We start from the raw sequence: 25,573 nt of genomic DNA on the forward strand, positions 1-25,573 counted from the left end.
TTAAAGTGTGGGTTTCATGAGCCTTTTGCAGAGCTGCGACGTTGCCGATTTTGACTGACCGCAAATCCTGTTTTAGGACATACCATGCTGCTCATACAACTAGCTGGCTGCCCGTGTCACAGATAAAACTCTGTTAATAGTCAAGCCATCTTAGATGCCAAAATGTCTGCGTTAGATGCTGTCATTCAATACCCTGGGAGTACAAACGGCAGTTTAATTTGGGCAAAGTCTGATATTGCCGATTGCTGTTGGGAGACAGTGTAAGATACTAATAATAATGCATGTATTAACAGGTTGTGTAACTTAAAACTTATTTTCATGATTGCTTACTTAGATGAGCAGCAGGAAGAGCTTCACTATGTGCTATTCTTTTTTTTTTTTGCTTATTCCAATCCTCAATAACAGCAGCAGCTACTTCACCAATTATATATTTATATTTATCGTCTTCTCGTTTGAGGTCTTTTTCATACCTATCATTATATGTAGTTGCGTAATAGATTACAGAGATACTGATTTTTCTCAACGCAGATCACAAAAGAGCGACAGCACTTGCCACGTGTTTCATGAAATGGTCGCAGCGACGACCTCTGCGTCCTCGCAAGTACAATACAACTTGCTAAATTACATTCCTTTGTCTTATATTAAACTTTTACCTATATTAAAAAAAGTAGAATGCGGTTGTGCCTGCAGACAACCTGGGACTGCTTCACGCACCGCAGTTTGGGAACCCCTGATGTAGAATGATATTATTGAGAATATTCTAGACAAATGGAATTTGACTACAACTATCTCATGTTTTTAAAGATGAAAATAAGATAAGCATTTCTCAGAATCGAAATAAAATTAAAATATAATTTAATTCCTTTTATAACATTGAAAAGGAATTTGCTTATTACAGTCCTTATGATATTTTTAAGTGAATTAGAGCTACATTTTATATTAAATCTTCATCATCACTCTGAACTGAAGCATGCAAATGGCTGAGCAGAATGTGTTGAAGGAATGCCACTTACATTTTTCTGTTTAACAAGCTCTTGCAACGGTAAATAATGCATTTAAATACACAAATAACCACTTGCATGGTACATCAAGCATCATCCAACAAATAATCATTTACAGAAAGAAAAAAAAAATCTGTTATAATTACAGTTGACGAGAGCATGGTCTCCATATAAAATGCATTAGTTTGGCTTGACACATTAATTACCTGTTTTTGCAGATGTTTTCCTGTATTGTTGTGCAAGCAGTTTACCGAATAATTACAGGAAAGTGAGACGAAAATAAAATAAGTGGGAGGATTGTTGCCTGTGCATTTTCATTCATGCAGATCAGTATGAGATGCAGCTGCGCCATTGCAAATGGAAGGGCATGAGAAGGTTGTCATTAGGACTTTATTTGTTGTTGTTCAGAGCTATATGTTTATAATATTTGTTTTGTAAAATTAATTGTTTGTGGTTTTGTATTCAGCCTTTAGAAAAACAAAAAAAAGGAAAATGTGTTTTTTCTAGACATAAAAGCATACATTTACTGCTTACACTACATGTAATATTAGGTCTTCTTAATTAGGGTCTTTGGTGTCTGCTGGTTGTGTTTCTCACCCACATACAGCATAAACACATTAACATCTTTTTATTGTTCATGTGAGAAAAAAGTGCCTTTTAACAGTTATACTCACTGGCAATAAGCCATTAGGAAAAACCTCCAGAATTGTTCTCGTAATAAATCTGGATTGTATAGATTCTGTGTATGTGTTGCAAAAACTGGGAGAGATACTGGTTAAGTAATAACATGAAAGAAGGCATTACATTAGGTTGGGGCCTTTTCGTTGTTTCAAAACTGCACATTTGAGACCTACATAGCGGATGGAAGTGACCGGCTAACCGTTAAAAAAAAAAAAAGAAAAAAGGTTGTCTTAGTTGAGGCAGGCAATCAATTGGAGACTCTCTTCCTCCTCAAGCTGTGATGTCTATGATTAGAAGTCTAATTGAAATGATAATCCATGCACACATCTTCTGGCAATTTACACTTATAAATACTTTGTTCTGTTGTCCGAAGGGGAAAAAGGACGCATTCTTATTTTATTGTTTTTATGGGGCAAAAAATGTTTTAATTTTTTTTATTTATTTTATTTTTTTTAATGTGCAAAACACAACAAGAAGTAACCACATTGAAGTGTATTCAGTTGGTCTGAGCAGTGGTTGATCAAAATGCTGTCATTGTTTTGAATAATGTCTTCCTTTTTCTTAATTAAGGTTTCTAGTAGTTCTGGATATTTGAGAGTTGCATGTAGTCATACCAAAGTGTTTTTGATGTACTCTGTGATAGGTGTAACAGCAATGTGACATAACCTACAGAAAAGATATGTTTTATTTATGCTTACTTATACTTTATTTATACAATAACATGTTTTTATCAGGTAAATGTATTCTCCGTGCATATTAATAGTGCCTGTACTGGATAATGGGTTCTGTTAAATTGATCCAAGCAAGTTGGAGATTTAAATACTGCTGTTTTAAATCATAAGATAAAAACAACAATTGATATGAGTCACTTTTTTATGGTCTATAGAACTAAGTAAACAATTAGTTATAATTTATTACAGTGGCTGTATTTAGGTTCTACACTGTTAAGATCAACTCACTATACCCAAGTATTTCCTTTTGTGTCTGTGTCCTTCTACTCTGTGTCCTTCACCTGTCCTGTAGTTTCAGTAATGCAGGATGGCATAGTGTGTGTTGAGGAGAGTTCTAATTCTGCCTGTCCAACAACGGAAGCATGTGATACTGGTGTGAAGTTTAGGGTTTATTAACACAAGTCAGTCTGTGCTACAAGATATTTCCAATGTTGTTTCAGGTGAGCCTAGCCCCACACGACGTGAAGCAGTGAAGAAGAAAACATCAGAGTACATAATGCGAGCAGAACAAATCTCCAATCGGTACCTAAAAGCTTCAACAGAAAATGGATCAATAGAGACCACTGTAAGTGTTTGTAAACTCATGCTATAAAACACACACTTCTTTTGATTTATCTATTCCTTGCAGTAATGAGTTTTGATAGAGGGTTGATGATAGATGCTCAGTTGTTAGGTGCTTCCATACCCAAGGCTGCATAAATAGATGAAAAGGAATTACTCTGTTGGCCATCCTAAAGGACAGACATTGCTTCAGCGGGGGAAAAAAAAAAAAAAAGTTTATAAATAAATACACTAATTGTTCATTTAAAGTTTTTGTGAGGTTATATGTATTGAGACTGGGGAAACTCAGTTTTAGCATTTTATTTTAATGACAGAAAACTTACATCCCTAATGATGACAGTAAATCCAAGCAATGTACAAGATACAATCTTATAAACTACATCAATTATTTAACACCATTTGTTGTCTTTGTTGAACAATAGTTTTTTCACAGTTGACCAAGCTGTTTTCTTATGACTACAAAAAGGTGGACAATAAACATTATATTTTGCGTAGGCACTATAAAGCAAAATATCAGCTAAAGCATAGTTTGCTTCAAATCAAATAGGGGACCCTTCTGATATAAACAATTGATGAATAACAGAGATGGACATTTGGTACATAAATGCAGTTTATGCTATACTGGTTTTCATTTTTGGCTATGTAGATTGTGTACCTTATTATAAGAATTACAATGTTTTCTCACGTTATTTCTGCTTTTTTCTTGTTTTTTTATATTGCTTTTACTCTGCCTTTTGAAATAATCTGAAAAACAAAACAAACAACAACAAAAAAAACAAGCCTTAATCTTTCATCTGTGCCATCTGATTCATGATAAATTTAGTTTTCTTCAATCTGACATTTGCTCCAGTAGGCTATCTTCCTTCAAGTGCCTCTCTGATTGATGTTTAATCTTTGATATCTTCCATTAGCCTCCAGGACAGCTAAGTTCAAGGCCCACTTGGAACCTGAGGAGCCCTGCAGAGGAACTGAAGGTCTTCAGAGTCCTCGGGGTGATTGACAAGGTAATTCTTCCACTGCTCTTCCAGAGTTCAGTCATAAATCAACCCCACGCCGACAGGGTAGCTTTGAAGTGGCGGATCTTTAGGATATGAAACAAAAGCAAAAGGACTGAAAAGCATCTGCTCTTAGTGAGAGCAACCCCCACCCCCCCTTTCCAAAAAGTAGGAGAAAGCTGCCTTTAATCTAAGCGCGTCTTGTAAGGTCATGCAAAGTTTGTGAGCTTTAAAAGGTTAGGCCGAGGGTTATATTGATTTTAACAAAAAGGCTAAGGTTTTTTTTAAATTGATATCCTGTAGGTTAAAGGAACTCCTAGCCACTTTATAAATATATCCTACAGGGTAGCTGTGTCGATTAGTATAAAGCTAGCCTGTATATTTTATATATATATATATATATATCTCGATATAAGTATATAATAACATAAATAATAGATATATATATATATATATATATATATATATATATATATGACACACACCCACACACACTCTGAACAAAAATATAAACGCAACATGTAAATTGTTGGTTCCATGTTTTATTTCATCTTATGAAACATCCCAGAAATTTCTCTCTAATTTTGTGCACAAATTTGTTTACATCACTGTTACTGAGCATTTCTCCTTTGCCAAGATAATCCATCCACCTGACAGGTGTGGCATATCAAGAAGCTGATTAAACAGCATAATCATTACACAGGTGCACCTTGTGCTGGGGACAATAAAAGGCTACTCTAAAATGTGCAGTTTTGTCACACAACACAATGCCACAGATGTCTCAAGTTTTGAGGGAGCGTGCAATTGGCATGCTGACTGCAAGAATGTCCACCAGAGCTGTTGCCAGAGAATTGAATATTAATTTCTCCACCATAAGCCGCCTCCAACGTCGTTTTTGAAAATTTGGCAGTACGTCCAACTGACCTCACAACCGCAGACCACGGGTAACCACGCCAGCCCAGGACCTCCACATTCGGCTTCTTCACCTGAGGGATCGTCTGAGACCAGCCACCCGGACAGCTGATGAAACTGTGGGTTTGCACAACTGAAGAATTTCTGCACAAACTGTCAGAAACTGTCTCAGGGAAGCTCGTCACCTCACCAGGGTTTTGACCTGACTGCAGTTCGGCATCGTAACTGACTTCAGTGGGCAAATGCTCACCTTCGATGGCCACTGGCACGCTGGAGAAGTGTGCTCTTCACGGGTGAATCCCAGTTTCAACTTTACTGGGCAGATGGCAGACAGAGTGTATGGCGTTGTGTGGGTGAGCGGTTTGCTGATGTCAACGTTGTGAACAGAGTACCCCATGGTGGCGGTGGGGTTATGGTATGGGCAGGCATAAGCTACGGACAACAAACACAATTGCATGTTATCAATGGCAATTTGACTGCACAGAGATACCGTGACGAGATCCAGAGGCCCATTGTCGTGCCATTCATCCACCGCCATCACCTCATGTTTCAGCATGATAATGCATGGCCCCATGTTGCAAGGATCTGTACACAATTCCTGGAAGCTGAAAATGTCCCAATTCTTCCATGGCCTGCATTCTCACCAGACATGTCACCCATTGAGCAGGTTTGGTATGCCCTGGATCGACGAGTACGACAGTGTGTTCCAGTTCCCGCCAATATCCAGCAACTTCGCACAGCCATTGAAGTAGGACAACATTCCATAAGCCACAATCAACAGCCTGATCAATTCTATGAGAAGGAGATGTGTTGCGCTGCATGAGGCAAATGGTGGTCACATCAGATACTGACTGGTTTTCTGATCCACGCCCCTACCTTTTTTTTTTTTTTTTTTTTGTTACGGTATCTGTGACCAACAGATGTATATCTGTATTCCCAGTCATGTGAAATCCATAAATTAGGGCCTAATTAATTTATTTCAATTGACTGATTTCCTTATATGAACTGTAACTCAGTAAAATCTTTGAAATTGTTGCATGTTGCATTTATATTTTTGTTCTGTGTGTGTCTATATATATACTATTTATAGGTATGTGTTTGGGTAAAATGAACATTTTTGTTTTATTCTATAAACTACTGACAACATTTCTGCCAAATTACAAATAAAAATATTGTCATTCAGAGCATTTATTTGCAGAAAATGACAACTGGTCAAAATAACAAAAAAGATGCAGTGTTGTCAGACCTTGAACAATGCAAAGAAAATAAGTTCAGATTCATTTTTAAACAACACAATACTAATGTTTTAACTTAGGAAGAGTTCAGAAATCAGTATTTGGTGGAATAACCCTGATTTTCAAGCACAGCTTCCATGCGTCTTTCACATTGATGTTGGGTGATTTTATGCCACTCCTGGTGCAAAAATTCAAGCAGCTCGGCTTTGTTTGATGGCTTGTGACCATCCATCTTCCTCATGATCACATTCCAGAGGTTTTCAGGTCTGGAGATTGGGCTGGCCATGACAGGGTCTTGATCTGGTGGTCCTCCATCCACACCTTGATTGACCTGGCTGTGTGGCATGGAGCATTGTCCTGCTGGAAAAACCAATCCTCAGAGTTGGGGAACATTGTCAGAGCAGAATGAAGCAAGTTTTCTTCCAGGACAACCTTGTACTTGGCTTGATTCATGCCAAAGCTGCCCGATTCCAGCCTTGCTGAAGCACCCCCAGATATCACCGATCCTCCACCACATTTCACAGTGGGTGCGAGACACTGTGGCTTGTAGGCCTCTCCAGGTCTCCGTCTAACCATTAGACGACCAGGTGTTGGGTAAAGCTGAAAATTGGACTCATCTGGGGGTGCAATCAGCAAGGCTGGAATCGGGCAGATTTGTCTTTGTGAAGGGTGCATGAATCAAGCCAAGTACAAGGTTGTCCTGGAAGAAAACTTGCTTCCTTCTGCTTGAACCACATGAATGGATTGAACCACAGATATGAAGACTGTGGAGTAAAAATGAATGCTATAAAATTATTCTGAGATCTGTTCATTCTCTGGCTAAAGCATGATTTCAGCCATAAGATAAAACACAGTCTGAGTGGGTAAAACTTGTTGTGGACTGGTAATGTATCACTGGTAGGCCGAGACATGAGATTTACTCCAGCCTGAAGAAGTTTGTCTCAATGGCCTGTTGCAGTGCAGCTCTATTGAGTTTGGAACTGTAATCTGAGAAAGAAAGTTTAGCACTCTAATCTAGAATAAACCAAATAGATAGCATAAACCAATATAAATACATTCCTGCAAACAAGATGCATCTCAGAAACTCAGTTCTCGGAATTTGTCAGCCAGGGCCATTACTAGATGGCATGGACAGCATCAGGGATACTTCACTTCTGTACATAGTATGAATGCTGTCAAATTATCATAATCTTGGTAATAATATTTAATGCTGTTAAAGTTTAAAAGTGTGAAAGGTACCAAAACAATTCACTGCACTGATTTTTGCAAAAATAATAATTAGTAGAGAGTTTTATCATGTACAGTATCTTGATACTTGCAGACCACTGTACTTTACCACTGCATGAAAATAATATAATGAATAATTTTTCAACCTGATTGCTGTCTGGGTATGTATGAATAAAGTTGGGCCATGTTCATTAAAACCCTTTGTCAGTTTAGGAGCTAGTTATGGCACCATATTTTTAGAGGGATAAATGCCTAATTTTCAACCAGCACATCTTGAAAATTATACTTGCAGGTTAAGTGCTATATCTGTCCAAGAGTTTTGGTCCTATGAGGCATCCATAGATGGCACCATTTTGCTAAATAAGTGAGGTTTTTTTTTTTTTTATTCACCATTTTTTGAGAAATCTGAAAAGTTTGTAAATCAGTGTCATTGCTTCTGTTTTTTCATACATTTCCTCACAGGTAAGCAAGTTTAAAAAAATATCTCCTTAAAGCTGAAAGTGCACAGATTGTAATGGTGATAAGTTTCTTTGAATTCCATAAATATTTTAAAATAGTTTGTGGAATGTAGGGAGCAAATCTGTCTCAGCCTAGTAAGGGTACTGTTTATCCTAGCAGTTCTGTGAATACAACATTATACACAAATGTTTTCTGTAACATACTGTGTAATCCATTTCTATGCAGTATTCCACACAATGAAATTTGTTATGTTTATTATTATTATTTTTTTTTATGCTACTATAATAGTTTTTGTTTGAATTCTGTTTTTCACTAACAAAACCCTCTCATACACCTCCTATATATTTTTTGCATAATGTTTTTGTGAGTGTGTAGCCCAGTTTTAGATTTTTTTTAGTATGAAGAACAGTACAGAACTACGGTTGTCTTACAGGGAGTGAACAATCTGTGTTTAATTTAAAAAAAGAAAAAATAGTATTTATTGCAAGTTAACTACAATTGATCAACAGCCCTATGAATGACCAAGAGAATGGCTAAAACACATAGTGGCCATGTGGATTACAAAAGCAGTGATGACATTATTGCGCTCAAGTAGCATGACAAGAAGTGTGTCTCCTTCCTTGCCAGTGCTGCAGCAGGTGTGCACCCTATGTCAACTGTTCTAAAATACAGCAAAGAGGAGAAGAAAAAAGTCCCCATTATCTGCCCTGGTGTAGTTTGTATGTACAATGTTAATATGTGTGGTGTAGACCTAAGTGATATTCTGACACACTTGTACAAGACCCCAATGAAGTCCAAGAGATGGTATTTGCCTCTGTTTTTGATATGTGCTAGATCTAGCAGTTTGTAATAGCTGGTTGATATACAAAGTGATTGTGGACTACTTTCAGAAAAAGCTGTTCCTTGAAAGATTGCCGCCTTAGCATTACTGAAAGTTTGTGCAAGTCTGTAAAGATAGTTGGATGTCCATCACTGTCACCTGTCCATGTAAATGCAGGGAGACAGCGATCCCCTAGGTGTGGTAGGCCTTCCAGTGAGACAAGGTGTGATGTTTTTGACCATTTTCCAGTGTACGAGTCAGTCAGGAGAACATGCCAGTTATGTCCCACAAAGGTGAAGACTTACTGAAGGTGCAGCAAATGCATGAAAGGTCAGTTGAAGGGACAGTTTTGTGTTGTATCATAGAAAATAATGATGCCTCAAAATAATGATGCCTCAATAATTATGCCTCAAATGTCTTCAGAGATGTGTCAAGAAGCTGAACCAGTGGCCTATGAATAATAAGTGTGCAGCTCGACGAAGTGCCCGCCCCTGTGTGTATTTTCTGTTATATGTTGCGTGTGATGTGTTAAATGTTGGTGTGTAGTCATTGGTACACGGGATATAAATGGGTCTGTGTAACACGAGTGTTTAAAATGTATATGTGTATTTAGGCACGAGGATTGCACAGCACTTCACGTGCAAGTAAAAAGTAATAATATGTGAGCACGGGGAATTGCACTTTATTAATTCACGTGCAGTTGTACCGAGACTCCAATTGAACGATTGATTAGCAATCGAGTCTTGGTACAGCTGCATAAAAACAGCATGTTTTCACCCACTCGCGGTTGGGTGTTCGATGAGTGGAGAACGGGATAAAAAGATAAAAAGCATAGTTAAAGTTAAAAAGAATAAAGTATCTGCTCACCATGTTTGTCTGTCTAGTCCGTTTTGTTTGTCTTTTTGTTTTGGCGACGTGTGCCGTGTCCTGTGTTTGTGTTTGTTTGTACAACCTTTTTATTTTCTGTTCCGTTTATTAAATGCTGAGCGAAAACATTCGCTCAGCTCCACCAAACCACACCTCTCTGTTGCTTATTTCCTGGCTCTGGTCTGACTCCACCCACTCCGGCTGTCTTTGTGACAGACAGTTAACATTTAGGTTTATGACCTATCGTATAATGCCACCAATGTCAGTTGTGTGGCTGCACAGTCATCATTCTGGAGGAATTATGTTTTCAGCATTTATGACATATCCTGCTGTTAATCCAGTTACTGGAGTCTCTGGAGACCTTGTAGGTCTATGTGAGGGAACTCTAAAGGTGGCCACAATGACTTTGGGCAGCAACAGATGGTAGACCTTCAGGCTTCCACTGGCCCAACTGGTGTTAATTTCCTAACTTTGCATTTGATGAAGAATCAGCAGTGCGTAACAAAGTCTTCTGCAAGGAATGAGCAAAGAGATGAAACTACTAGTGCTCTACTGGACTCTGTTCTGGCCAAGATGTCTCAAGGCACTTGCAGATGCAGGACCTTCAGGCTGCTCTCAGCATTGCTGGTGTTCTGATACTTTGTTTTATTTTGACTGGAAGTAGTGCATGTGAAAGATAGGAATACATGTAAATAACACTAATAATTCTACGCAAAATATATTTGTGTATATTCAAACAAACACGGTGCTGCTTTTTTTATTGCTGCCCTAAATTGGTTATTTCACAATAAGGCCATGTTTACAGTAAATTGTACTAAACTGCATAAAACAGCCCTTAACCAATGTCCTGTTTTTAAATATTTCATGGTTGTGGTGCAGTTGTGCAATTCTAGCAGATGTATTGAAGCAAGAGGGAGTTATGGAAAGCACTTAGAAAAGTAGTATTATCATTTTAAATTGACATCACTCCTGTATTATTATTTATATCAAAATAATGTTTATCACTGCTTCTGAAACCTGAAATTGTTGAATACATAACACAGTTATTCTGCAACTCAATTTATACATATTACAAATATTTAACGGTATACATGGTTAACTAATCTTTCAGTTATATACCCTAGAAACAGCTTTACTGTTTAATATAAATGCAAGCACCATAATTACTTTGAGGTGTTTAATCAGGAACATTTAATTTAAAATCCATTGTTAATTTCCCTTTGAAAAAGAGATAATTTTGTTGATGGGATTCATTAACAAATAATGGTACAAACAATTAAGTGATTGCAAATGGCAATGAAGAAGTTGCTCTCACTTCCAGGCAATTTAGTTATTTTCAAAGATGTTTTAAAAGTATAGGCCAGCTGTGCTTCTGAAAGCATTATCCGTCCTATCAGATAACTTGGCAATGGAAATTGACACATTTTCTTAAAGTTACTCCTTGTAGACTCACTAGAGATAACTAAATGGGATTGTCAAACAGATGGAATACCTTCACTGGCCTGATGTTTCAGTTCTAATTATATTAGTGCTTGGCTCGCCTGTGAAATGTTTATCCAGGGGCCGATTTATAATCATTTAGCCAACACCTGTTTGGGGAAAAAAATTGTAGTCAACGGGCATGCTAAGAAAAAAAGTCACATATGTTCCTTCCTACAAATGCCTCTTTGTGAGCCTTTTGTAACAAGGTTATCAAGGTTCAGCATTAACATAGCATTAAACCAATGTAATCGTTGTCATTTCATTTGTTGTATCTATAAAGCAGCCCTCCACACATACAGTAAAACATCAATAGCCTACTACAGGTAGCTAATAAACAAACAAAAAAAGGTATAATGTTCTTATGTAGACAAGTGTGCATATGGTTTAGTTAACCGCAAATAATTTATTTTCAAAGAAAACATTTAAACAAACCAAGTGTGAGAAGGAGAGCGGGTCGGGAGAGGGGAAGAGGGAAAGGACTCGTCCCAGGTTTGGCTGCAGGAGTGGGGCTGAAGCGTCTCATGTCCTGGAGAAAGCATGAAAAGGGAGAGATAGAAACAGAAGTTAGACTGAGAAGTTGTTTACAGTTTGAACAACACAGGTACTGTATTTACTGTAGAAATATTGCATGAATCACTAGTATAGGGTATTAGGGGACATGATGTAGGAACGTTATAGCGAGGGAGCACTGTATATATATATATATATATATATATATATATATATATATATATATATATATATATATATAGGAAAAAAGATGTATCTCAAAGTACAAATTATTCTACATTGTGATTTATCAGTGTTTGGTTTTCATGTCAAACTGGTTATGGTCTTGCACACCTAGGCACGCGATTCTAGACTATGCAGAATGTGTTGTTCTTTGAGAAAAGCAGTTTTTTTCAAGGGGCAATTTTTGATACACCAGGAAATTACATCAGAGGTAAAAATCAGGTTTTAAAAAGATAAACAAAGCTTGCAGTAAGAATACTGGTGTGGTTGGACGCCTTTCGTTCTTTCAATATTTACCGGTACTTTAATTGAATGAGTTCCACAACAAACTTGAACTGAGAAAGTGATTCCCTAAATTTCTGTGATTGTAAGCCAGCCATGTGGTTTCAGAATACTGTTACTTGATTAATCCACTGTAAACCGTAGTTACAGTACAGCAAATGTTTCTAAACCATGTTTTTTTTCTTTTAATTAACATAAATAAACTGGAACACGGTCAACTATATTAACCAATCCTGCTTTCTGTCAACACCCTATTTTTTTAATTTCTTTTTTCTTTTCTTTTTTTTTTTTTTTTTTTAATTGTGCTACCCCAAACATTGGTTTCTGTCTCCTACAGCTACATTTTACAGGAGGATGTTCCCATAAAGGAACATTTGGCAGTGTAGGGTTAAACACAATTGACACATGAACGTTTCAGGGACTCTGTAAAGATCAATAAAAACATCAGAATGTATACTGTCCATTACAAAACAGGACAAGCGGTCCCAGATGATAATGAAACCCTCATAATTCAGATTTTTTTTTTCACTTCTTGCCCATTCTTTTTTAAACTATCTGTCAATGTAATATTCCGTTTTTGTTCCTAGGTGTTACTGGTCATGGATAAAAGAACGCATGAGACTTTTATTTTAAAAGTAAGTACCATATTATAATTATACATTTTGTAAATCTCTGTACTATTCTTCTGCTGTTTAATAATTTTATGTCCATTTATCTGTTATGCATGCTGTGAAACAATTTAAAGAACTCCAGCACTGAATATTTGTTACATAGAAATACGGTTGTATTCAGATAGTGATTATGCACTTATTTTTTAACAAGAAAAAAAAAGTTCTAGTTTGAAGTTTAATGTTATTTAATTGTAAATTAAAATAAAAATAATTATATTTTTTAATATATATATATAATCTAGTTATATATGATATATATATAATATAATATAATATCTATATATATAATATATACATACCATATACACACACACACACACACATACAGTACCAGTCAAAAGTTTGAGTACACTTGCTGGAAACTAGGTTTTTTTCATAACTGACAATGTTTTACGTCGTATACGTTTTTGTAAATACTTTAAAATGTAAACACATGTTACAATATACAAAACAAAACATAAGGAGTATCAAAGCAATGTTCAAGAAAATATAAAATTGTCTATAAATCCTGGATTCCTCAAAATAGCCACCCTTTGCCTTAATAACAGCCTCACAAACACGAGGCATTCGGTTAAGTTTCAGCAGGAAATCACCCGACATGTCTTCCCAGCTCTTTTGCAGCAATTCCCAGAGATGTAGGGCACTTGTGGGTAGCTTTGCTTTGACTCTTCTGTCTAGTTCGTCCCATACAAGTTCTATGGGATTGAGGTCTGGAGCCTGGGCAGGCCAGGTCATTAGATTGAGTTGTCCTTCACGTTCCTTCGTCGCCAGAAAGTTCTTGCACAACTTTGAGGTGTGTTTTGGGTCATTATCTTGCTGAAGAATGAAGGAATGCCCAACTAGCCGTAATCCTGATGGAATAGCATGCCTCTGAAGTATGCTATGATAGCCATGCTGGTTGAGCTTGCCATGGACTTCGTAAAGATCACCAACTCTGTCACCAGCAACGCAACCCCAGACCACGACACTGCCTCCTCCATTCTTGACAGTGGGAACCACACATGCAGAACTCATGCGCTCACCTTCTCTGCATCTTACAAATACTCCGCGGTTGGACCCAAATATTTCAAATTTTGTCTCATCAGTCCATAAGACCGACTTCCACTCTTCAAACGTCCAGTTTCTGTGTTTTTTAGCCTGGGCAAGTCTCTTCCTCTTATTCTGCACTCTTAACAATGGTTTCTTTGCAGCAATTCTTCCAGTTAGGCCAGCTTCACGCAATCTCCTCTGAACAGTTGATGTTGAAACATATATAGGCTTATATTTCAGGGGCAGTTAATTGCTGGTTTCGCAGACTTTTTTCTTTGCTTAGCTGAGCGTAGTTTGCCATTTTCTGCTCCCTTACATTCAGGAATGACAAACCTGTGCCTGTGCTACCTATATTTATAGTAATCACGGACCCTCACCTGTTAACAATAATTGGTGACAAAAGGTTAATTAGGTAATATGCTAGTTAACTCAGAGAACAGTAGAACAAAGACACTTTTATACTTAGGCCAGTGTTCTAACACCTTGTTATACACATTTCAGACTTTTAACTGACTTGGGCTTCAGACGGAAATCCCCTTGCTTTGGGTGACCAATTCATTGAAATTGACAAGATTTACATTTTCATTTAAAAATAAAATTTTTGAATGCAATTCACTCTTGATTATCAGCTTATATAAGTACACGTATCATATAATGAAATATTAAGTGCTTATAGAGACGTTTATACAGTTAAAAGCATAGATAATCATGAAAAACCTGCACTGTAAAAAAAAAAAAAAAAAAAAAAAAAAAAAAAAAAAAAAAAGTTGATTTTACAGTAAAAAAACTGGCAGCAGGTTGCCAGTAGCATACCTTATAAAAAACATCATCACAGTACATCATATTACGGTAAGATTTTTTTGATAACCGTTATTTGTACAGTAAAGAAATGTTATCTGGTGAGTGAATTACAGTATAAATAATGGTTATTTGTCACTTACTGTACTTTTACTCAATAAAACTGTTAATATTTTACAGTAAAAAACTGGCAGCTGGGTTGCCAGTAATATACCATATAAAAAACAGTATCATACTGTAAACAAACTAAAAAACTAACTAAAAAAACTGTAACTAAAAAACTTTAAAAACCATAAATTTAAAATAAAATACTATAAAAACAAATGATTAGTAAAGTTTAGCAAATTAACTCTTAATAAAAAGAGCTGCTGCTCTTACAGCAAGTTTGAACCGGCAATAATCGCACCTCGGATTTACCTCATAGGCTACGATACTACCAGCATTAAGCAGCTGCACAATACATTTAATACACAATAACGCAAATAACACAGTTAAAACAATACTATTTTCAATCAGCCCTGGGATTCCATTTTTAACGTAATTAGATGTAATATCTACAGTATTTAACCGTCTTAAAAATGTCTGTTTTTTAAGGAAGTGTTTTTAGTATGAAGGTAATTTGCTGTTAAATTTAAGGTAAATTGTCATTTCATAAGAGATGGCAATTTAGCTTCACTGTTTACTCTAATTTACGGACATTTTTTACTGTTTGGTTTCAAGCAGGTGTACTCAAACTTTTGAGTGGTGTGTGTGTGTGTGTGTGTGTGTTCTAATATATATATATATATATATATATATATATATATATATATATATATATATATATATATATATAGAAAAATTGCAAAAATGCAATAAGAAATATATTAGAATGTATAGGGTGATTCAGTATTCACACATCAAATGGTGTTTCAGAATTTGCACCACTTAATAGAATATCTTCTAGACAGCATTGTACTTTATTTCAATACATGTCAAGACTTCAATACAGTTAACAATACAATGCATATTGGAACCAAAAATTCTATTGACATTTTGACTCTACTTAAATAACATGTATTATGATGCGCCATTTCTAAATCATCATTTCCTAAGATGTCCAATTCTAATTCACCCTGTGCCTCATGTTCTTTAAATTATTATTTTTTTTTTTAGTTGCTTACTATTTTATGATGTTCGGTATCATTCTGGTAGTTTGTGTTGCTCTAATATTAAGTTATTATTTGTTCTCTAAATCTGCTTCACCTGTCTTTATACTTGCAGATAGTTCAAGTAAAACATTGACCTTTAATGGCCTTGGATCTTACTCTCCTTAAACTTTTGTGATTTAACAAGGTCTTTGTGTGGAAAGGTCACAGGAAAATAACAGCGAGTGCCATCCTGATGACTTAGTTTGAGAAATACTCTAATAAAAACATTGACCCATGTAATTGATTTTAATGGCAGCTTTGTGCCATCTTCTGTACGCTGGATACCCGCCAGATGCCATCAGCGGGCCTCAGGGGACTGAGGGCATGGTGCAGCAGATGAGTGGTTTCTCTGAAGCCGAGAGTAACAAGAATAGATTAGTTTGGCTGATAAACATGGAGCGCAGCATGCTCCAAAGGAAACTGAGGGTACAACTGACCTTTTTGTTCTCTGTCAGGGTCTGAGGAAAAGTAGTGAGTGCAGCAGGAACAAAAAGACTGTCATCCCCCACTGTGTGCCCAACATGGTGCGTCTGCATAAGTACATCATCTCAGAGGATTCCATATTCCTTGTGCTGCAGCACGCAGAAGGTCTGTCAGTTGTTTTAAGCAGCGTTTTATTTTTTCATTATTCAGTGTTTGTTTGGATCAGTTTAATCCAATGGTGTTTAGTTACACCTATTATCTGGGGGGAGGCAAGGGTTTACGCACTTGCGTTTCTTATGCTTGCTGCCTCACAGCAGCCTTTAGGCAAAGGGAGTGGTTGCAAGAACTGGGCTATGCTGTCACGGCTTTAAAGTGAGAATATGTCCTTTTTAAAATGAAATTCTTTACTTACCATCGCAACTGATGAACTGTGCAGTCTTCTTGTAGAATTAAAGCCACAACTTTGAAATTTGTAATTTTAAAGATGATTTTTCCCTTTTTGATTTTTCAGATCCTTATGGTTTATTCATTTTTCCCCACTGGCTTTAACTAACTAACTAACGTTTCTTTTAAATTTGGTGCTGTTTAGGAAACAGGCATAGTATATTATAATATGCTGTACTATGTTATTGTGCAAAATAAGCTAATAGTGTTTTTAAGCCTCACTTGAGGGAATTAGGAAATCAAAGATGGGGGCAATTAGAAGCAATGCATTTAGCTGAAACACAGTAGAAGAGGAAAAACACAAACTTTTAAATTAGGCTGTTTACTGTTTTAATGTTCTATACTATTATCCAATTGAGGAATTCCTGAGACAAATAACAATTAAAAAAATACTCAAGTGGTTAACTTTCTTGTTTTCTGACAACGATGTTTTAATCAGTGCGTCTGTACTGGCATTTCTGTGACCTCTACTGTACAGTAGGAGGTGGGACAAAGATGCAGGTAAATTGTTTTGCACATCTTGTAATGTGACTGGAGAAAATACGATTGATTGCTATTTAGCTTCAGAATCACACATCAAACGAGAGGCTGCTAAACAGAACGTAAAACAAATTTCAGAAAACAAACTTGAACATCAGAGCAGACCAAAAGTATTCCTGTCGGATATTGCCAGGTTAAATCAGTACTGCAGGTACGATCCAGCACAGTTACCTCGCTTCAAACAGCTTGCTGCTTACTTTTTAAACGCAGTTAGAATTTTAGACCCGAATAGGCACGTTTTCTTTCTTTTGCTTCAGTACAATGTATGGGCAAGTCTTCACACCACAGAGACAAAGAATGTCGACAACAACAGCATGCTTGCCTTCAACAAATGACAGCACATCGTTTTAGTAAGGAAGCAAGTACCACTATTTTTAGGCTTTTATATGCTCTGAAATATTATCTACTTAGGTTTATTTAATGTTTAAACAGGTCAACAAAATCCTAATTTTATTCCTTAACCTACCAGGGGAAAATATGTAAATTCTCAGCGATTTAAGTAGACCCCTAGTCATAATATACCTATGAAAACAGGAAACAATAATGGTCTTTTCTAATTTCTAGATTAAGCACTGTAAATTGGAAACTGCTGTCAAAATAATAAAATTAACTAATAACATAAAATGTTATTAGTTAACAATGGTGTAAATGCACCAACTAAAAATGTTATGTTCAAAAACAGGTTAGGCATTTGAAAAACAAAACTAAGGTTCCAAACAAAATATAAAAAGCAATTGTAAACAAGTCATGCATTTCTTCAAACAAGTGCAAATGCAGATTTTTTTATTTTTTTTTCCAGTTGAACTCAAATTTTATCATTGAACACCTGAGCAGGGACAATGTAAAATGCTATGTGTGTCTTGTGCGGTAACGAGTCTAGCCTGAATAAGCACATTGTTTTGAAGGGACATAATCCCGATATACGCTCCTTGCAAAGGAGACAGCTCCTGTTCCTTTAGGCAGAGCATTTACAATGGGAAAAATCTGTTTCACCACAAGGTTGTTCTCTTAGCCAAAGTGGTTTCTTAGGCTGTGTTCCTATATGTGGACTACCGTAATAATACAAAACTACAGTGCCACTTTCTGTGGAAGTTGCTTTTGGAATAGCATGGCTAGAGCAAAGCAATTCAGATTTCAAAACCTGGCATGCTGGGTATAAAAATAGATCATAGATAATGTAAACATGATCTTAAATGGGGTGGTCAGATTTTTAAAGGTTTTATCATTCACAGCGTTTTATTTTAACCTTCATTTTAATCTCAAGAGATTTTTTTTTTTTAATATAGATAAACGCATTAAATGCCTAATGTCCAAGTTACAAATTAGTGCATTCATATTCGTATTGGGAATTAACTGCTGGCCTCATTACAAAACCTTATAGTCTTTACCTACATGTGCGCTGTTGGATTAAGGTCTCAGTGAACACAAGCAGAACAATACCCTTTGCGGTAAAAATGTGCTTAATTGTTTTAATTTACTGCATCAACAGCATTGAAGCAATAGGGGAAAGCACAAAGCCAGACAGTACAACAGAAGGGGTCACTTCTGCAGATGTGCTGAGTTATTTGGGCTTTTCTTATTCCAGGCTAGCAGATTTTTATTACTGCCCTTCAGATAGCCAGATGTTGCAGAGGAATGTGGTGTGTGACTAATATTATTTTGTACAGCAGGTGATATTGCAGGTTATTATTAGCTGAAGCACATGGGGTTGTTATGATCTGGTTATGAACCGACATGCATTTCTGAAATGCAATTAGATGTCGAGTATTTGCTGATAAGATTTCTTGCAAGAATACCTACATAATACTGCTAAATGAATTGGAAGGAAAGAGAGAATCAAGATAGCTTAACTGGTGTTATATTAGTTAAGTGACATGAATGAAGGAACATTGAGTGCCTTTGCTGAAGGCATCTGATAGTGGCGACGACTGTCGGCCATTCATTTATCAACCCAAAATGATTGTTTTCTGATGCCCATAAACATGGCTTCTGAGATTGCCTGTAAGTGAATGTGAGAATCAAACTACTTGTTTGTTGTATGTTATTGCTGAAAGAGCAAGGGTCTAGAAGAGTGGTTGGCAATTAAATGACCAAATGACTCTTGGGAAAGCCACTTGCAGTGCCCCCCAATAATTGTATTTGAAATGGAACAAATTTTGAAGCGTGAGATACATTTCTGGGTACACTGGCTTCAAATGAACTTCCTTTTACGTTAACATTGGAGTTTAACTTAGAACAAACCAAGCAGCAACATTAAATAAAACAAAAGCAGAGCTTCTAAAAACATCATTTAGTTGAGGCAGAAAATAAATGACTAATGTTGTGTCAGTACTTCTGATTGGCAAGATTGTACTGCCTAGCTTTTAAGGACTTTTAGATAGTGAAATGGTATTTAAGTAAATTGGAAACCAGGAACGCACATTTAAATCTGTAATATAGAGCCATTTATAAATCCATTTACATATTTTGTATGAGTACTGGCTAATTGTAAACCCAGAGAAGTCTATTAAAGATTATAAAGAAGCCTGAATAGAATAATACATTAAATAAGAAAAAAGGTTTTAATTGATTTACATATTTATGTACACAGTAGCAATTCAGACATCATTTCTGAGTGATTTTAGAGCACAGCTGAGGCATGAAAATAATGTATAGTGCACAGGCCCTATTTAAAACTATGTTGCTAAATTGCATTAAGTATAATTTGCATATGCCTGCATAAGTATTTAAGGTTCAGGATGCTTTAATGAAGATAATGTGCTAATAGCTTTTGATAGTAAGGAGTGCAGTAAAAAAAGGAAAGCATGTTTGTGTTTAAACAGATATACTGTATTTTACTAAAATACAATAGTTGTACCAGAAGTAATGATTGCTCTAGGAAAACGCAATACAAAATTAATTTGTTTTCTCAATGCTCTCACTCATTTGTTTTATATGATGTAAATGTTTTGTTTTTTCTGAACCCTAACATTTGGATTTGTGCCTCTAGGTGGGAAGCTATGGTCCTATGTGAGCAAGTTCCTAAACAAAAGCCCAGAAGAAAGTTTCGACAACCCCTATGTTGAAAGATCCCATCCTCCAGTAGTCCATAGTGTTGAAGAATTATTTCCTGGCTTAGAAGTAGGAGGCAGTAGCATTGAATCAGGAGGGCAAGGTGATGGCAAAACATTGCAGGTGCTGCCCATAAAGACCAGCCTGACTCCCAGCTCCCAAGAAGACAGCAGCACTCAGGATGAGGATGGCCAGGACAACTCTCATGGGTTACTTGACTCAGGGGCCTCATCTGAAGAGGAATGCACTAATAGTTACTTAACATTATGTAATGAGTATGAACAGGAGAAGATAGAACCAGAATCATTGTCTGAGGAGCCACTGCTGAAATCCGAAGATGACAGCGAAAGCTCACACGTAGGGGCACAATGCTCAAGACCTCATTCCCTGCTCAGCAATGACAGCCTGTGTTCCCCAATCACGGCTCAGGAACTTAAGTTCTTTACTGAAGATGCAAACCCTGAAGTGTTTAGTCCAACCAAGACCACGGATTCACTGAACCAGTCTAAAAAGAGCCCTATGGAGTTTTTCCGGATAGATAGTAAAGACAGTGCCAGTGATCTTGTGGGTCCTGACCTTGGTGACAAGCTTCCAAGCTTGAAATCAGAACCAATAAAAAATATCCATCCTGTGCCTGATGCCAAATCAAGTGGAGGTCCTATTGACACTGTTGAAATAAAAGGAGGCGTGGCAAACTTTGTAATTGTAGATAGTGATAGAGGATCCAATGAGTCAGTTCCTGTTATCTCATTCCAAGATGCTGCTTTTGGAGATACAGGAAGTTGTGATGAAGGCAGACCTGACCTCCTAGTGAACTTGCCAGGTGTTTCCGATTCTTCGGAAGAAAAACCGACTTTGTCCAAAAGTTGCCTCGTAGATGAGGCGAAAGGATCCCTTACGTTTGGAAAGCCTGATGTTTTGCAACTTAATCACAGTTTAGGCCAAGAATTTACTCTTAAAGGAACACTAAATGACTCTGGCAGAGCAATCTCAAATAATTCAGGTACCACTAATGAAAAGGACTTGTCAAGTAACTGTGGTACTGGTACTACAATGCAATTAGAGAAAGATCAGTCTCCTCTTTTAGGTTTAAAAACAAAAAATGAAACTATGTTTGATAGTTTTGATTCTTTTTCTCAGGAACAGGTCACACCAGCTTCTTTAGAACTTCATACATCACACATGGACACTCTGACCGTGGACGTCTGTGAAATTTCCAGTGTGCCTCCACTGAGTTTACGTAAACCAACTGGTTTAGATGGAGATATAGGAAATTCTGAAAGTCAGGTCCTGCTTTTTGTTGAGGAGCGCCAGAATAACATCAAAGATGAAGAGTCAAATGCTTCAGGTCCCTGTAAAGAAAGAGTGGCTGGGGACAAAGAAGTTTCTCAGATCTTCAAGGATCTAGATGAACTTTTAGTGCTAGCTTCCCAAGCGCACATTCCAGAGATGCTCATTCAGCGCTGGGCAGTGGGCTTGGTTGTCGCCCTTGATGCACTTCACAGAGAAGGAATTGTATGCCGTGATTTGAACCCAAACAACATCTTATTGAATGACAGAGGTCAGGAACTTTTGCTAATGCATTTCTTTTTATTCGCTGTTGCTTCTAATTAACTGAGTAGGCGTTTTGTCCTGTAATTAGTATCTTCATTTCCTGTCTGAAGCCTCATTATCAACGAGGCAAATTCACCCGCAGTAATAGCTTCTAGTACTTAATGATGCCATTATTCTTAATGATACTGTTTTTTTTAGCTACAAAGGAATAATTACAGTTCACTTCCGCTGAAAATGTAAGGGAAAAATGTTTAGATTTCTCCTGTCGTTTTTGTTTTTAGGAGACATTCAACTAACGTATTTCAGCAAGTGGAGTGAGGTTGAAGAATTCTGTGACTGTGATGCCATAGACAGAATGTACTGCGCCCCAGGTTAGCACAAGCAACTTTGATTTGTTTGAAAGATTTACTGTAAAGCTTCAATCAGTTACTATTTATGTAACCAGCATATTGCATGCTATTCATTGAGTTCATGAAGTATAGTTGTTATTGCTGTTAAAAGAAAATAAAGGAGAATCATCTTGTCAAACACACTTCTTCAACATTAATCTATTGCAAAAAAAATTTTTTTGATGTGGGTGTTTTTAATGAGGAAAATTGAGGAGACTCATTACATAATTTAGATTTTTGACATGTGATTCTCTGAATTGACTTGCATTTGAAAGGCTGCTGGTATTATAAAGCAGGAATTCCTGTATATTAAGATAACCACAAAACATAATATTATACAGTATAACTGCCTTGATATTTATATTACAGTATTTTTGTTTTCTAAACAAAAGCTACGGGAAACTAGTTTCTAAGTAAAATAATGATTGTGTATTACTGCCATCATTGTAGTATTTAAGACTAGAAGTTTACCTTGGTTTTATTCTAAGACTTTTTGAGGATGTCATATGTTTCGAACTGCTAACATCTAGCAAAACTAAAAACACAGTTATTGTTTATATAAAGATGTGCAGTTTTTTAATGAAATTGATCTGTTTTTATCATTCGTTATTCTCCTTATTTAAGTGTTTTCAGTAAGTAGGACAAAGCCTTAATTCATACTGGTGTTTCATCAGCTAAAGCTGTTTTTTGCTGAATTACCAGATTGACTCTGTAAGACACATAGTTACCATCATTAGCATATATCATACACCTCACAGATTTTCTTAGCTAGGTATGTTGTGAGTAGAGTCGTATTTATTCTGTCGTAAAGATCCAAGGAATCTTGAAACTTTTATTGTCGTGATCAATTATCTAATACAGTCCTCAAAACTGTAGCCCAGTAGAACATAGTTCTATGCCTGTGTCACAGACTTGATATGGAAAACTCATGGAATAGTGGGGAACTAAAAATTGTGTGTTTTATGAAACAGCAAGTAGCTTCAAATTGTAATATTCCTATGATGATTTTAATTTCTCACATACATTTTTTTTCTTGGTAAAAGTCTGTTCATTTATTTTACGTATATGTACATGGCTGCATTTTAGTGCAAGTAGAAGTTACTGTGTGTTTTTTCGTTTTTTGAGTAGCATACTGTAAAAACCAAGCTTGGCATCTGCTGAACACACTGTACTTACTTTAGCCATTGATAACAATTTAACTGAAAGAGAACTCTCCTTATACAGTTTATCTCCTCTTGGGTGACAATGTTTGTCCCTGATTGGCTGTTTCCTTTTTACTCTCGTTATGCTTAGTTCCAATTATTGATCGGTGTTGTAGTAATATTTTGATCCAGTGATTCCCTCGTCATTCTCTTATCATTACATTTTTTTTTCCAGAGGTGAAATTAGTTCACCCGTTTTAAAGTGGGACCCTGGGGCATAACCGCACATACATCATGTTAGCTTTGATTTATAAGAATTATAAGTTTTGTCAACTTTGACAAGGAAATTAAACCATCCATCCAAATTAAACCATTTCCCAAAATAAATTAAACTTGAGTAATGATTATCATAACTACTCAGAAAGATAAGAAAATGGAAAAATATCAATATCGCTGTGACAGGGGACTTATTACACATGTTGGAAAGAGTATTTGAAAGGATTGACTGATTGATTGAGTTACCTGGATGCGTAGATGCATGTTTGCTGCTTCATAGACAGGAGACTAGAAGGTTGGGATTGACACGCCCTGCAGGCACGCAGATTTATTTACACAGTAGAGGAACCCCATGTGACACTACCAGCAATGGTAGCTAACAGGGATCCCGACCTACAAAAGGCAAAATAAACACTGTACAAAAAAAGAAAGACTGCTTGTGCTACTCCACTACAAGATGGAGGTCCCGCTTCCAAACCTGTCTGCTGTACTGGGTGGGATCTACTATCCCGAAACTAACTCCCTCTTCCTCGTGCATTTCACCCAAATCCAGCCTTGGATATACACACTACTGTTGATGCGTTGTAGCGTCCTTCTCCCGGAACAAACCCCTGACCACCTCCCAACCTCAGAATATACACACGATCCCTGTTAGAGGCGGTCACTTTGTTTCCTGAACCCAGTGGTTCAGCAGCACAGACGGACCGATGCTTCAACAGCAGCAGCGCTCTGACCCCTATGGCTTACAGCAGCCCTGATCTGTGTAATCGGGACCCTTTTATTCCTGGCGCTCTGCTGCACCACACCCATCTGCTGATTAGGAGCTTGCAGCTGGTAATCACACACATGCTGCTCCATCCCGCAACTAAACACAGCAGGTGGACTGCTACACACAGAGCATCGGCTTCCTAAACTAATCCCGTTCTTATTTATACAATCACAACACTCGTATTCACGATAAACAATTACAGAATCCCCCTCCTTATATGCAAACACTATTACATTATTACAGTTACATACACAGCTATTATACACTATTCAAATAGTGTTCTTGCTTTAAACGTTACACAAGATACCACACAAGTGTATAACATATAAAGGGTAACTTTGGCAATCCAATTAATTTAACTATATTGTCGTTTTTAGGACAAATCGGAAAATCACATTTATTTGTACACTGTTATAAAATATTTGAAAACATACAGAAAGTGGGCTTCCTCTGAGCGTGTTTTAATTAAATAAAACGGTTGCACTCCCACATGAAGCAGAAAGACGTACTAGAAGGCATCAGACCTGAATGTGAGATCAGCAACTGCATTCTTAAACAGGGGGTCTCTGATTGCACTACTCTGTCTGTCACTGATTGACTGGACAACTATGTTTCTCATTGGCTGAGTATCAACAGTTTGTAAGTGTCTCAGCTTTTCTCTTGCAGAAAACTGAAAGATAAAATAACCAAAAAAAAAAAAAAAAATGTAAATGTAGTTTTGCATCACCCTATCGAATGATATATTTTTGCTTCATAAAGTCAAATGAAACCTGCTGAATAATATTACATTAACATACAAAAAGAAATTGACATTTCAGAAACACTGTACTTCTATTATGGTTTTCAGCAGACTTTTGCAGTATCATTTTGTAGTTTCTTTTGATTCCATATCTAAATTATGTTAATATAGTTAGAGCTGACTAATCTAGAAATAAAAGCTACTTTTTTTTACACATCAATTAGTTGCAATACTAACATTACTACAAACAAAAAAATATTGAATAATATAGAGAACTGCAAAAAACTGAAAAAGAGTTTAGCAATCCAACATGATTTTTATTTTTTGTATAAACGCATACAAAACATCTACAGGAAGATAATAAAATAGATTTAAAAGTTCATAGTTCTTAGAATAAAGCAAGTCTGAGATATTTAAGTAAAAATCTGCTTATTAAATAATGCATTTCTGGTTTTTGGAGAAATGTGCGTGCATTTATTCTTCGTTGTTCCAGGAATAGATGTTTTGGCAAATTTTATAATGTGTTTTTTTTTTTTTAATGAAATGGACTTTATCGTGCTACTTGTGGGGCTG

The 25,573-nt window shown here is 36.5% G+C and overlaps 1 protein-coding gene and 1 pseudogene across 3 annotated transcripts in view; one reads left to right on the forward strand and one right to left on the reverse strand.

Moving 5' to 3' along the window:
• Positions 1 to 25,573, forward strand: part of LOC121317098 (ribosomal protein S6 kinase delta-1-like) — a 79,836-nt gene that overhangs the window by 30,157 nt on the left and 24,106 nt on the right. For all 3 annotated transcript variants that reach the window (XM_041252697.1, XM_041252698.1, XM_041252699.1), the window contains 6 exons: positions 2,854 to 2,978; positions 3,886 to 3,978; positions 12,573 to 12,620; positions 16,129 to 16,261; positions 20,070 to 21,692; positions 21,967 to 22,056. In XM_041252697.1, coding sequence (XP_041108631.1) covers positions 2,854 to 2,978; positions 3,886 to 3,978; positions 12,573 to 12,620; positions 16,129 to 16,261; positions 20,070 to 21,692; positions 21,967 to 22,056 — 2,112 coding nt within the window. The remainder of the gene's footprint in view (positions 1 to 2,853; positions 2,979 to 3,885; positions 3,979 to 12,572; positions 12,621 to 16,128; positions 16,262 to 20,069; positions 21,693 to 21,966; positions 22,057 to 25,573) is intronic.
• On the reverse strand, positions 14,807 to 14,932 carry LOC121317753 (annotated as a pseudogene).

This window comes from Polyodon spathula, chromosome 6, assembly GCF_017654505.1.
Source record: "Polyodon spathula isolate WHYD16114869_AA chromosome 6, ASM1765450v1, whole genome shotgun sequence".
Classification (NCBI taxonomy): Eukaryota; Metazoa; Chordata; class Actinopteri; order Acipenseriformes; family Polyodontidae; genus Polyodon; species Polyodon spathula.